The 15000-nt window shown below is 50.6% G+C and overlaps 1 protein-coding gene across 1 annotated transcript in view; it reads right to left on the reverse strand.

The window, feature by feature from the left end:
• LOC120018940 (extensin-1-like) overlaps nucleotides 1-15000 on the reverse strand; it is a 16739-nt gene that overhangs the window by 328 nt on the left and 1411 nt on the right. The window contains exon 2 of the mRNA XM_038962152.1: nucleotides 1-1066. This exon is cut by the window's left edge and continues 328 nt beyond it. Within this exon, the coding sequence (XP_038818080.1) occupies nucleotides 1-1066 (1066 nt within the window). The remainder of the gene's footprint in view (nucleotides 1067-15000) is intronic.

Below are 15000 nucleotides of genomic sequence, written 5' to 3' on the forward strand. Positions count from 1 at the left end.
GGTGAACTGTCTGGGGGGCTGGTGAATGTGTATGGGGGGCTGGTGAATGTGTATGGGGGGCTGGTGAATGTGTATGGGGGGCTGGTGAATGTGTATGGGGGGCTGGTGAACTGTCTGGGGGGCTGGTGAATGTGTATGGGGGGCTGGTGAATGTGTATGGGGGGCTGGTGAACTGTCTGGGGGGCTGGTGAATGTGTATGGGGGGCTGGTGAATGTGTATGGGGGGCTGGTGAACTGTCTGGGGGGCTGGTGAACTGTCTGGGGGGCTGGTGAACTGTCTGGGGGGCTGGTGAACTGTCTGGGGGGCTGGTGAATGTGTATGGGGGGCTGATGAACTGTCTGGGGGGCTGGTGAACTGTCTGGGGGGCTGGTGAATGTGTCTGGGGGGCTGGTGAATGTGTATGGGGGGCTGGTGAACTGTATGGGGGGCTGGTGAATGTGTCTGGGGGGCTGGTGAATGTGTCTGGGGGGCTGGTGAACTGTCTGGGGGGCTGGTGAATGTGTCTGGGGGGCTGGTGAATGTGTCTGGGGGGCTGGTGAACTGTCTGGGGGGCTGGTGAATGTGTCTGGGGGGCTGGTGAATGTGTCTGGGGGGCTGGTGAACTGTCTGGGGGGCTGGTGAATGTGTCTGGGGGGCTGGTGAACTGTCTGGGGGGCTGGTGAATGTGTCTGGGGGGCTGGTGAACTGTCTGGGGGGCTGGTGAATGTGTCTGGGGGGCTGGTGAACTGTCTGGGGGGCTGGTGAATGTGTCTGGGGGGCTGGTGAACTGTATGGGGGGCTGGTGAATGTGTATGGGGGGCTGGTGAATGTGTCTGGGGGGCTGGTGAATGTGTCTGGGGGGCTGGTGAACTGTATGGGGGGCTGGTGAATGTGTCTGGGGGGCTGGTGAATGTGTCTGGGGGGCTGGTGAATGTGTATGGGGGGCTGGTGAATGTGTCTGGGGGGCTGGTGAACTGTCTGGGGGGCTGGTGAACTGTCTGGGGGGCTGGTGAACTGTCTGGGGGGCTGGTGAACTGTCTGGGGGGCTGGTGAACTGTCTGGGGGGCTGGTGAACTGTCTGGGGAACTTTGTAGGGGTGTGGTGCAACAGCGGGGTTATGTGTACAGTGGACGAGCAGGGGGGATTGGTTCTAACTTTCTAGGTCCGTTAAAAGGAAATCAAGCGTATGCTTCAATGATGTAACTATTGGCCAATAAAGGTATTACTTTTATAAAATCTCTTTCTCCCCTTATATCCCAAGATGCTCCGCTCTGCTCTTCTCTCCCTACCGTCTCCACCCCTCTCTCTCTGTTTCTCCCTCTCTAATCCTTATATCCCAAGATGCTCCGCTCTGCTCTTCTCTCCCTACCGTCTCCACCCCTCTCTCTCTGTTTCTCCCTCTCTAATCCTTATATCCCAAGATGCTCCGCTCTGCTCTTCTCCCCCTACCGTCTCCACCCCTCTCTCTCTGTTTCTCCCTCTCTAATCCTTATATCCCAAGATGCTCCGCTCTGCTCTTCTCCCCCTACCGTCTCCACCCCTCTCTCTCTGTTTCTCCCTCTCTAATCCTTATATCCCAAGATGCTCCGCTCTGCTCTTCTCTCCCTACCGTCTCCACCCCTCTCTCTCTGTTTCTCCCTCTCTAATCCTTATATCCCAAGATGCTCCGCTCTGCTCTTCTCCCCCTACCGTCTCCACCCCTCTCTCTCTGTTTCTCCCTCTCTAATCCTTATATCCCAAGATTCTCCCCTCTGCTCTTCTCCCCCTACCGTCTCCACCCCTCTCTCTCTGTTTCTCCCTCTCTAATCCCTATATTCCATGCTGTTCCCCTCTGCTCTTCTCCCCCTACCGTCTCCACCCCTCTCTCTCTGTTTCTCCCTCTCTAATCCCTATATTCCATGCTGTTCCCCTCTGCTCTTCCTACCATCTCTCTCATTACTAGTCATCCTCTCTTTCTGTAGGTCCAGTCCAGGTTCATGTCAGTAATGGCACCAATAGTAATTGCTGAAATTCTGACCAACAGGTTAAAAGAACTGCATAAGCCTCAGGGAAGCAGTTCTTAGCATGCAAACACACACACACACACACACACACACACACACACACACACACACACACACACACACACACACACACACACACACACACACACACACACACACATTGTCTTGACGGATGGCTCTCCTCTTCCTAGGCCAGGCATGTACATTCTGCCTCACCTGTCCTAATGAGCCAGCTGGACCTATCTGTCACCATGGGACTGGCTCTTATTAACCCTGCCGCTGCACTTGCAGACCTCCGCGCAATTAACCATTAACTCGGGCCGCGCCAATGCACACAGGAGAGAGGCGGGAGGGGTTCTCATTAAACACTTTGAGCCACGACAGAATCAATGACAATGATGTATTGATTTGTCAGAGGTTCTCAGTGGCTCTGCTAGGCCCCCAGGAAAATGTGTGCATGTGTAGGGAGAGACAGAAGGGAGAGAGGGAGTGAGAAAGGGAGGGATGGACAGGGAGGGAGAGTGTAGGGAGAGAGGGAGGGAGGGAGTGAGAGAGAGGAAGGGAAACGGGTAGGGGGAGAGAAAGGAGGGAGAGAAAGAGGGATGTAGAGAGAGAGATAGGTAGATGGACCCTTACTCTTCTCCTTCCTCTAAACTCTCCCCCATTCCTTTACATCCTTCCCTCTCTCCTCTCTTCACCCTGTTCTTCACCTGCCTGATGGCCCCCTGATCCCAATTACTATCCATCTGGCTGGGCTTTGATATGGTGAACATGCTCTGCTGTGTTTGGCCTTGCTGGCTGGCTGGCTGGCTGGCTGAGGGAACAGGGGCTGGCTGGCTGGCAGGAGGAACAGGGGCTGGCTGGCTGCCTAGGGGAACGGGGGCTGGCTGGCTGGGGGAACAGGGGCTGGCTGGCTGCCTAGGGGAACGGGGGCTGGCTGGCTGGGAGAACAGGTTTGTGTGGGGCAACGAAACTTTGACTGTTTCATGTTTTGTAGTAGATTAACCACTGCTGTCATGTGGTTAGTGTGAGAGGTAAACGTGGGCATAGGACAGTCAGAGATGTAAACATGCATCTGATAATGTATCTCTTTGTAATGCCCGGGGTGTCGTGGATGAAAGGAGTCACACGCAGGAGACAGAGAGTTCAGAGTAGCGTTCCAAATGTAATACCCCACACGGGTGAAAACACGACGCTACTCTAAAACAAATGCTTCACCACAAACAAAGTGAGAAACACGAAATAACACAAACCAATGAACACGTACCCTGACACACAAGAATGTACAGACTGTACACACAACAATCCCGCACACCCAGCAGGCCGGGCTGCTGGGTAATAAAGCCCCCCAAATCACCCTAACCACAAACAGGTGTCAATAATCAACAAAAAGGGAGGGGGAGGAAAAGTCAGTAGCAGCTAGTAGGCCGGTGACGACGACCGCCGAGCGCCACCCGAACAGGAAGGGGAGCCACCTTCGGTGGGAGTCGTTACAGTACCCCCCTCCTGACGCGCTGCTCCCGCAGCGCGCCGACACCGGCCTCGAGGACGACCCGGAGGGCAAGGCGCAGGGCGTTCCGGATGGAGGCGATGGAAATCCCTCAACATCGATGGATCCAGAATGTCCCCCACCGGTACCCAGCACCTCTCCTCCGGACCGTACCCCTCCCAGTCTACGAGGTACTGCAGGCCCCTCACCCGGCGTCTTGAGTCCAGAATGGCTCGTATCCTATACGCCGGGGACCCCTCGATGTCGAGAGGGGGAGGAGGGACCTCCGGTACCTCACCGTCCTGCAGGGGACCAGCTACCACCGGCCTGAGGAGAGACACATGAAACGAGGGGTTAATACGATAATAGGAAGGGAGTTGTAATCGATAACACACTTCGTTTATTCTCCTCAGGACTTTGAAGGGCCCTACACACTGCGGACCCAGCTTCCGGCAGGGCAAGCGGAGGGGCAGGTTTCGGGTCGAGAGCCAGACCCTGTCCCCCGGTACAAACACGGGGGCCTCACTGCGGTGGCGGTCAGCACTCCTCTTCTGCCGTCCACTAGCTTGTTGAAGTGATTCCTGGACGGCCCTCCATGTCTCCTTGGAGCGCTGCACCCATTCCTCCACTGCAGGAGCCTCGGTCTGGCTCGGATGCCATGGTGCCAGGACCGGCTGGTACCCCAATACACACTGAAAGGGGGACATGTTAGTAGAGGAGTGGCGTAGAGAGTTCTGGGCCATTTCGGCCCAAGGGATGTATCTCGCCCACTCCCCTGGCCGGTCCTGGCAATACGACCGCAGAAACCTACCCACCTCCTGGTTCACTCTCTCCACCTGCCCATTACTCTCAGGGTGATAACCGGAGGTAAGGCTGACCGAGACCCCCAAACGCTCCATAAACGCCCTCCATACTCTGGACGTGAACTGGGGGCCCCGATCAGAAACGATGTCCTCCGGCACCCCGTAGTGCCGGAAGACGTGGGTGAATAATGCCTCCGCAGTCTGCAGGGCTGTAGGGATACCGGGCAACGGGAGGAGACGGCAGGACTTAGAAAACCGATCCACAATCACCAGCACCATAGTATTCCCTTGAGACGGGGGAAGGTCGGTCAGGAAATCTACGGATAGATGTGACCAAGGCCGTTGTGGAACGGGGAGGGGTTGTAACGTCCCTCTAGGAAGGTGCCTAGGAGCCTTACTCTGAGCGCATACCGAACAGGAGGAGACATAAAACCCAACGTCCTTAGCCAAAGTAGGCCACCAATACCTCCCCCGAAGGCTCCCCACTGTCCTCTTCACCCCAGGGTGACCCGAGGAGGGTAGGACGTGAGCCCACCGAATCAATTTGTCCCGAACACCAAGCGGCACGTACTTCCGCCCCGCCGGACACTGAGGAGGAGCGGGTTCCGCCCTTAATGCCCGCTCGATGTCCGAGTCCACTTCCCACACCACTGGTGCTATAAGCCTTGAGGCGGGAAGGATGTGGGTAGGTTCGGTGGGCCGATCCTCCGTGTCAAAACAACGGGACAGTGCATCCGCCTTTATGTTTTGGGAGCCCGGTCTGTACGATAGAGTAAACTGGAATCGGGTGAAGAACATGGCCCACCTTGCCTGACGTGGGTTCAGTCTCCTAGCTGCCCGAATATACTTCAGATTCTGGTGGTCGGTCCAGATGAGAAAAGGGTGCTTAGCCCCCTCAAGCCAGTGTCTCCACACCTTCAGAGCACTGACCACCGCTAACAACTCCCGGTCCCCCACATCATAGTTACGCTCCGCTGGGCTGAGCTTCTTAGAGAAGAAAGCGCAGGGGTGGAGTTTTGGTGGCGTACCCGAGCGCTGTGATAGCACGGCACCTACCCCAGCCTCGGACGCGTCCACCTCCACTATGAATGCTAGAGAGGGATCCGGATGCGCCAACACGGGCGCATCCGTGAACAGCGCCTTCAACCTGTTGAAAGCTCCGTCCGCTTTTGCTGACCACTGCAAACGCACCGGACCCCCCTTCAGCAGTGAGGTAATGGGAGCTGCTACCTGGCCAAAACCCCGGATAAAGCTCCGGTAGTAGTTGGCAAAACCCAAAAACCGCTGCACCTCTTTTACCGTGGTCGGAGTCGGCCAATTACGCACGGCCTTAATGCGTTCATCCTCCATCACCACCCCCGAGGTGGAAATGCGATAACCCAGAAAGGAGACGGCTCGTTTGGAGAACACACACTTCTCAGCCTTGACATATAGGTCATGCTCCAGCAGTCTACCAAGCACTTTGCGTACTAGAGACACATGCGCGGCGTGAGTGGCTGAGTAGATCAGAATGTCATCGATATAAACAACCACTCCCTGCCCGTGCAGGTCCCTGAGAATATTGTCTACAAAGGATTGGAAAACGGCGGGAGCATTCTTTAAAACTTCTTGAGAATACAGGGGGTGCTGTTTTTGCATTAGCATAATTTGCTCTACAGATTAAACTGCCTCTTATTCAATTATTGCTCTTACTATATGCATATAATTAATACCATTGGATAGAAAACAATCTATAGTTTCTAAAACCGTTTCAATTTTGTCTCTGAGTGAAACAGAAGTCATTTGACAGCACTTTCCCTGACCAAGAAGAAGAATGCAAGATGTGTATGCTCGCTTCAACGCTCTGCCTATATATGGTCACGCCACCTATGACCCGAAACACACTTCATTCGTCTTCCTCTGGGTGTCAAGAGGACGGCAGAGGAGAAATGTTTTGTTTATCTTGTACTGACGTGAAATAAGACCTATTTCTTTGGCGTGACCGACAACTTCCGGTTCTCTGAATCGCACTATTTGGAGGTGCGATTGTCTACTGTTTTGCTGCCGTTACGGATGAAAACTATCTCCGTCTCGAAGTTTGTTTGATACATGTGACCATATCATCGTAATGTATGTTTTTTCAATATAGTTTAATCAGATTATTTGAATTTTTTCGGGAGTTTTGCCGTGTTCCGTTCTGTGACTTTTTTTACTTTGGACAGATCCGTGCCAGTCGACCAGTACCTATGCTAAATGAAGAGGGAAAGTTGCCATTATGAATGGATTGAACGACTCATCAGGACTAAGGACACCTTGATCAACATTCTGATGAAAGATCAGCAATAGTAAGACCCAATTTACGATGTTATTTCATATATCTGTCGTGCATGTGAACTGGTCGTGGGCGCCCAGCTGGTTCTGGCTGGCGTGGCTATGCTAATTTAGCGCTACATTTTGTTTTCGCTATAAAACATTTAATAAATCTGAAATATTGTTTGGATTCACCAGATGTTGGGCTTTCAATATCTGTACGCTGTGTATTTTTCTGAAATGTTTTAAGATAAGTAATTAGTTATATGACGTTGGTCTCTGTAATTGTTCTGGCTGCGTCGGCACTATTTCAGATTGCAGCTGCAATGTAGAACTGTGATTTATACCTGAAAAATGCACATTTTTCAAAAAAAAACTATGCTATACCATAAATATGTTATCAGACTGTCATCTTATGAAGTTGTTTCTTGGTTAGTGGCTATATATATTTTTATTTAGTCGAATTAGTGATAGCTACTGACGCAGGAAAAAACTGTTGGAGTAAAAAAATTGTGTCTTTTGCTAACGTGGTTAGCTAATAGATTTACATATTGTGTCTTCCCTGTAAAACATTTTAAAAATCTGAAATGGTGGCTTTATTCACAAGATCTGTATCTTTCATCTGGTGTCTTGGACTTGTGATTTAATGATATTTAGATGCTACAATTTACTTGTGACGCTATGCTAGCTATGCTACTCAGTGGGGGGGGAGTGGGGGGTGATCCCGGATCCGGGTTGGTGACTCGCTAAAGGTTAACCCATATGGCATGACGCAGTACTCATAATGGCCCGATGTGGTACTAAATGCGGTTTTCCACTCGTCTCCCTTCCGAATACGCACCAGACTGTACGCGCTCCTGAGATCCAGTTTTGTGAAGAACTGCGCTCCGTGAAATGATTCCATTGCCGTAGCAATTAGAGGTAGTGGGTAACTAAACCCCACTGTGACGGCATTTAGACCTCTATAATCAATACACGGACGCAAACCTCCCTCCTTTTTCTTCACAAAAAAGAAACTTGAGGAGACGGGTGAGATGGAGGACCGAATGTACCCGTGTCCCAGAGACTCAGTGACATATGTCTCCATAGCCACCGTTTCCTCTTGGGACAAAGGGTACACGTGACTCTTGGGAAGCGCAGCGTTTACCTGGAGATCTATCGCACAATCCCTACCCGGTCGATAAGGTGGTAATTTAGTCGCTTTCTTTTTACTAAAAGCGATTGCCAAATCGGCATACTCGGGGGGAATGCGAACCGTGGACACCTGGTCTGGACTCTCCACCGACGTGGCACCGATGGAAACTCCCAGACACCTTCCAGAACACTCCTCTGACCACCCCTGGAGAACCCCCTGTTTCCACGAAATAGTAGGATTGTGACTAGCCAGCCAGGGAATCCCCAGTACCACTGGAAACGCAGGCGAATCGATAATGTAAAAACTTATACGTTCCTTATGATCTCCCTGCGTCACCATGTCCAGTGGAACCGTGGCCTCCCGGACCAAACCTGACCCTAATGGCCGGCTATCTAGGGAGTGCACGGGAAAAGGAGAATCTATTGGCACAAGCGGAACGCCTAGCTTGATGGCGAGTCCGCGATCCATAAAGTTCCCAGCTGCACCTGAATCGACTAGTGCCTTATGCTGGGAAGAGGGGAAAAAATTAAGAAAAAAAATTAAGACAAACATATGACAAACAGGGGGTTCTGGGTGAGTCTGGTGCTTACTCACCTGAGGTAACCGAGAAATGTTCCGCCTGCCATCTCAACCCCCAGATGGACCCCCCCAGCACCGATCGGCCGTGCGTCCTCTCCGACCACAGCTGGTGCAGGGGGAGCCTCCTCCTCCGGTACCCCTCAGTACGGCTCCTCCCAACTCCATGGGAATGGGTGCAGGGGTGCTGGGTGGTGGAACGCACAGGACCCTCTCCGAACGGCCGCGGGAAGCCAGCAGATTGTCCAGTCGGATGGACATATCAATAAGCTCATCCAGGGAGAGAGCTTCGTCCCGGCACGCTAGCCCCCTGCGGACATCCTCCCGGAGACTACATCTGTAGTGATCGATAAGGGCCCTGTCGTTCCACCCAGACCCCGCGGCCAAGGTCCGAAACTCCAACGCATAATCCTGGGCGCTCCTCTTCTCCTGCCTGAGATGAACCAGTCGCTCTCCCGCCGCTCGGCCCTCAGGTGGATGGTCGAACACCGCACGAAAGCGGCGGGAAAATTCGGGGTAGTGCTCCTTCGCTGAATCTGGGCCATTCCAGACAGCGTTAGCCCACTCCAGAGCACGACCCGTTAGGCAGGAGATGAGGACACTCACCCTCTCCGCTCCCGAGGGAGTGGGTCTCACGGTTGCCGTGAGACGTGCTCTGGAGAAAGAGGTGGGGAAGGGGGTGAGGAAGGGAGAGAGAGAAGGGAGGGAGAAAGAGAGAGGAAGGGAAACGGGTAGGGGGAGAGAAAGGAGGGAGAGAAAGAGGGATGTAGAGAGAGAGATAGGTAGATGGACCCTTACTCTTCTCCTTCCTCTAAACTCTCCCCCATTCCTTTACATCCTTCCCTCTCTCCTCTCTTCACCCTGTTCTTCACCTGCCTGATGGCCCCCTGATCCCAATTACTATCCATCTGGCTGGGCTTTGATATGGTGAACATGCTCTGCTGTGTTTGGCCTTGCTGGCTGGCTGGCTGGCTGAGGGAACAGGGGCTGGCTGGCTGGCAGGAGGAACAGGGGCTGGCTGGCTGCCTAGGGGAACGGGGGCTGGCTGGCTGGGGGAACAGGGGCTGGCTGGCTGCCTAGGGGAACGGGGGCTGGCTGGCTGGGAGAACAGGTTTGTGTGGGGCAACGAAACTTTGACTGTTTCATGTTTTGTAGTAGATTAACCACTGCTGTCATGTGGTTAGTGTGAGAGGTAAACGTGGGCATAGGACAGTCAGAGATGTAAACATGCATCTGATAATGTATCTCTTTGTAATGCCCGGGGTGTCGTGGATGAAAGGAGTCACACGCAGGAGACAGAGAGTTCAGAGTAGCGTTCCAAATGTAATACCCCACACGGGTGAAAACACGACGCTACTCTAAAACAAATGCTTCACCACAAACAAAGTGAGAAACACGAAATAACACAAACCAATGAACACGTACCCTGACACACAAGAATGTACAGACTGTACACACAACAATCCCGCACACCCAACAGGCCGGGCTGCTGGGTAATAAAGCCCCACAAATCACCCTAACCACAAACAGGTGTCAATAATCAACAAAAAGGGAGGGGGAGGAAAAGTCAGTAGCAGCTAGTAGGCCGGTGAGGACAACCGCCGAGCGCCACCCGAACAGGAAGGGGAGCCACCTTCGGTGGGAGTCGTTACACTCTTCTTGATTCTACTTTCTATTACAATACCACAGCAATGCTCATCACCATATTCAACCTTACTGAACGAAATGATTAAACATCAAATTAGCATCGTAGATTAACTACGTTATAACATGCAGCATTTTAATTACATACAACTCTAAACAAAATAATATTACAATGACCTATAGTATAACAGCACTCAACATCTCCTGTACCAGAGCAACTATAGACATGCATGATGAGGGTCCAACCCAACCAGAGGAACTATAGACCAGCATGGTGAGGGTCCAACCCAACCAGAGGAACTATAGACCTGCATGGTGAGGGTCCAACCCAACCAGAGGAACTATAGACCAGCATGGTGAGGGTCCAACCCAACCAGAGGAACTATAGACCAGCATGGTGAGGGTCCAACCCATCCAGAGGAACTATAGACCTGCATGGTGAGGGTCCAACCCAACCAGAGGAACTATAGACCAGCATGGTGAGGGTCCAACCCAACCAGAGGAACTATAGACCTGCATGGTGAGGGTCCAACCCAACCAGAGGAACTATAGACCTGCATGGTGAGGGTCCAACCCATCCAGAGGAACTATAGACCTGCATGGTGAGGGTCCAACCCATCCAGAGGAAGTACAGACCTGCATGGTGAGGGTCCAACCCATCCAGAGGAACTATAGACCTGCATGGTGAGGGTCCAACCCATCCAGAGGAACTATAGACCTGCATGGTGAGGGTCCAACCCAACCAGAGGAACTATAGACCTGCATGGTGAGGGTTCAACCCATCCTGTACAGTGTGCAGACCAGGCTGTACTCAGGACCCAGGTCCTATAAGGATGGCATGCCGGCCCGAGATGTTTTACTCTGGAAGGTCTTTTGGAGTGTGATGTGAGAAGTGTGTGTGTCCTGAGTGTGTGTGTGTGTTACCATGTTGAGAGAGTGTGTGTGTCCTGAGTGTGTGTGTGTGGGTGTGTTACCACGTTGAGAGAGTGTGTGTGTCCTGAGTGTGTGTGTGGGTGTGTTACCATGTTTATTCCGTGTGTGTGTCCTGAGCGTGTGTGTGTGTTTTACCATGTTGAGAATGTGTGTTACCATGTTGAGAGTGTGTGTGTGTCCTGAGAGTGAGTGTGTTACCATGTTGAGAGTGTGTGTGTGTCCTGAGTGTGTGTTACCATGTTGAGAGTGTGTGTTACCATGTTGAGAGTGTGTGTGTGTCCTGACAGTGAGTGTGTTACCATGTTGAGAGTGTGTGTGTGTCCTGAGTGTGTGTTACCATGTTGAGAGTGTGTGTGTGTCCTGACAGTGAGTGTGTTACCATGTTGAGAGTGTGTGTGTGTCCTGAGTGTGTGTTACCATGTTGAGAGTGTGTGTGTGTGTGTGTGTGTTACCATGTTGAGGGTGTGTGTGTCCTGAGTGTGAGTGTGTTACCATGTTGAGAGAGTGTGTGTGTCCTGAGTGTGTGTGTGGGTGTGTTACCATGTTGAGAGAGTGGGTGTGTCCTGAGAGTGAGTGTGTTACCATGTTGAGAGTGTGTGTTACCATGTTGAGAGTGTGTGTGTGTCCTGACAGTGAGTGTGTTACCATGTTGAGAGTGTGTGTGTGTCCTGAGTGTGTGTTACCATGTTGAGAGTGTGTGTGTGTGTGTGTGTGTGTGTGTGTGTGTGTGTGTGTGTGTGTGTGTGTGTGTGTGTGTGTGTGTGTGTGTGTGTGTGTGTGTTACCATGTTGAGGGTGTGTGTGTCCTGAGTGTGAGTGTGTTACCATGTTGAGAGAGTGTGTGTGTCCTAAGTGTGTGTGTGTGTTACCATGTTGAGCGTGTGTGTGTGTCCTGAGTGTGTGTGTTACCATGTTGAGAGTGTGTGTGTGTGTGTGTGTGTGTGTGTGTGTGTGTGTGTGTGTGTGTGTTACCATGTTGAGAGTGTGTGTGTGTGTGTGTGTGTGTGTGTGTGTGTGTGTGTGTGTGTGTGTGTGTGTGTGTGTTACCATGTTGAGAGTATGTGTGTGTGTTACCATGTTGAGAGTATGTGTGTGTGTGTGTGTGTGTGTGTGTGTGTGTCTTACCATGTTGAGCGTGTGTGTGTGTCCTGAGCGTGTGTGTGTTACCATGTTGAGAGTGTGTGTGTGTGTGTGTGTGTGTTACCATGTTGAGAGTGTGTGTGTGTGTTACCATGTTGAGAGTGTGTGTGTGTGTGTGTTACCATGTTGAGTGTGTGTGTGTGTGTGTGTGTGTACCATGTTGAGAGTGTGTGTGTGTGTGTGTGTGTGTGTGTGTGTGTGTGTGTGTGTGTGTGTGTGTGTGTGTGTGTGTGTGTGTGTGTGTGTGTGTGTGTGTGTGTGTGTGTGTGTGTGTGTGTGTGTGTGTGTGTGTGTGTGTGTGTGTGTGTTACCATGTTGAGAGTATGTGTGTGTGTTACCATGTTGAGAGTATGTGTGTGTGTTACCATGTTGAGAGTATGTGTGTGTGTTACCATGTTGAGAGTGTGTGTTTGTGTTACCATGTTGAGTGTGTGATGGGTTAGGGAAGTGACAGGACACTCTGCTGGTCTCTCAGAATCTCCTCCTCCTCGTCTGAATGACCCTTGCTGGCGCCGAGCCTGCAACATCAAAGTGAATGATCAGAGAGGGCGGAACATCAAAGCTAACCAATCGGAGAGAGTGCAACATCAAAGGCACCAATCGGAGTGAATGACAGATCAAAGGGGAACCAATGGGTTGAGGAGGATATCCTGGCCTGCCTCGGTGCAGAGCACAGCCGTCTGGCCATGAATGAAACATGATATGGGTCCCGGTTACACAACATTCACATATACATCTCTGAGCTCCTTCATGTTCACATACATACCTTTGTGTGATATACACATATGTTAAAGTGTGTGTGTGTGTGTGTGTGTGTGTGTGTGTGTGTGTGTGTGTGTGTGTGTGTGTGTGTGTGTGTGTGTGTGTGTGTGTGTGTGTGTGTGTGTGTGTGTGTGTGTGTGTGTTAATCCTGTTATTACACGTCTCTGTGTGAGCGACAGCACTCAGCCCAGAGCCTAGAGCACAGATTACAGCCTCTTTTCACAGACATACACACACACACACACACACACACACACACACACACACACACACACACACACACACACACACACACACACACACACACACACACACACACGTATTACTTATGTGGACACACTTTCTGGAAGAACCTAAAAACATAGAAGCATCCATACACACACACACACAGTGCACTACAGACACACAGATATCTAGTTGTGGTGAGGAGAGGGACAGGTGCGTGTCTGCACACACACACATACAGTGTATGTATCTAGTTGAGGAGAGGAGAGGAGAGGAGAGGGACAGGCACGTGTTTCAGGCCTCATGCTGAACCTGATGCCGATGCTAAAGCCTTTCAGTAACGCTGACGTTTCATTACTAAACGTGGCCAGCGGAACGAGGAATAGAGATGACAAAAAGAGAGGGATTACACACTTTATCTAACAACAAAATGGAGGAAGAGGGAGGGAGGGAGGGAGGGAGGGAGGGAGGGAGGGAGGGAGGGAGGGAGGGAGGGAGGGAGGGAGGGAGGGAGGGAGGGAGGGAGGGATGAACACATGCTAAGCTCCGTTCCTAACATACACACACAACTATAGAAATTCCATCACATAAGAACTAAACAGATGATGTTAACAATATTTATTTCCAGATGCTGAAATTTATGAATTTATGAAATTGTTTCTTCCAATTTTTGATAAACATTACCATTTTAAGAAACTGACTGTTAGAACTGTTAAGGAATTGAAATGCTGTATGTTTGAAAGAGTTGCAGCAAAAGGACTGGAAAATAAGTATGGCTGCCAGGCTGACAAATTGAGAAATGACGTAACTCCACCAAAAAAAAAATATATATATACACTGCTCAAAAAAATAAAGGGAACACTTAAACAACACAATGTAACTCCAAGTCAATCACACTTCTGTGAAATCAAACTGTCCACTTAGGAAGCAACACTGATTGACAATAAATTTCACATGCTGTTGTGCAAATGGAATAGACAAAAGGTGGAAATTAAAGGCAATTAGCAAGACACCCCCAATAAAGGAATGGTTCTGCAGGTGGTGACCACAGACCACTTCTCAGTTCCTATGCTTCCTGGCTGATGTTTTGGTCACTTTTGAATGCTGGCGGTGCTCTCACTCTAGTGGTAGCATGAGACGGACTCCACTCCCCTTCAGGTATCATCCATATTCCCCATTATCCCCAGTGTATTTATATCCTACAGTACCAGCGTTTTTACCCATGCTCCTGTCTGTTTCTAGTTCCTGTTTTCTAGTTTTCCCGGTTTTGACCAATCTGCCTGCAGTGAGCCTGCCTGTCGTTCTGTACCTTGCACACCACACTGGATTACTGACCTCTGCCTACCCTTGACATGTCGTTTTGACTGCCCCGTTCTAGTAATAAACATGTGTTACTTCGACACTGTCTGCATCTGGGTCTTCCCAAAAACGTGATAACTTGGTGTTACCTTAGATTGTAAACTGTCATGGTCAAAACATATAGATTCAATGGTTGTAAAGGAAAGACCTAGTTAAGTTGCAGCTGGCCCAGAACAGAGCAGCACGTCTTGCTCTTCACTGTAATCAGAGGGCTGATATAAATACTATGCATGCCAGGCTCTCTTGACTAATAGTTGACTACATTACTTCTTCATTTTATAAGAAACATGAAAACATTGAAAATTCCAAATTGTTTGCAAGGTCAATTTACACACAGCTCTGACACACACACTTATCCCACCAGACATGCCACCAGGAGTCTTTTCACAGTCCCCAAATCCAGAACAAATTCAAGAAAGCGTACAGTATTGTATAGAACCACTCTTGCATGGATCTCGTTTCCATCTCATATTGCTCAAATGAACAGCAAACCTGTTTTCAAAAAACAGATAAAACACCTCACGGTACAACGCCTCTCGCCTATTTTGCCTAGATATTGTGTGTGTATGTATTGATATGTCGGCTATTTATGCCTTTTTTTATTGTTGTAGTTCTGTCTTGAGCTGTTCTCGTATTATGTCATGTTTTTGTGTGGACTCCAGG

This window comes from Salvelinus namaycush, chromosome 23 (assembly GCF_016432855.1).
Source record: "Salvelinus namaycush isolate Seneca chromosome 23, SaNama_1.0, whole genome shotgun sequence".
NCBI classification, from domain to species: Eukaryota; Metazoa; Chordata; class Actinopteri; order Salmoniformes; family Salmonidae; genus Salvelinus; species Salvelinus namaycush.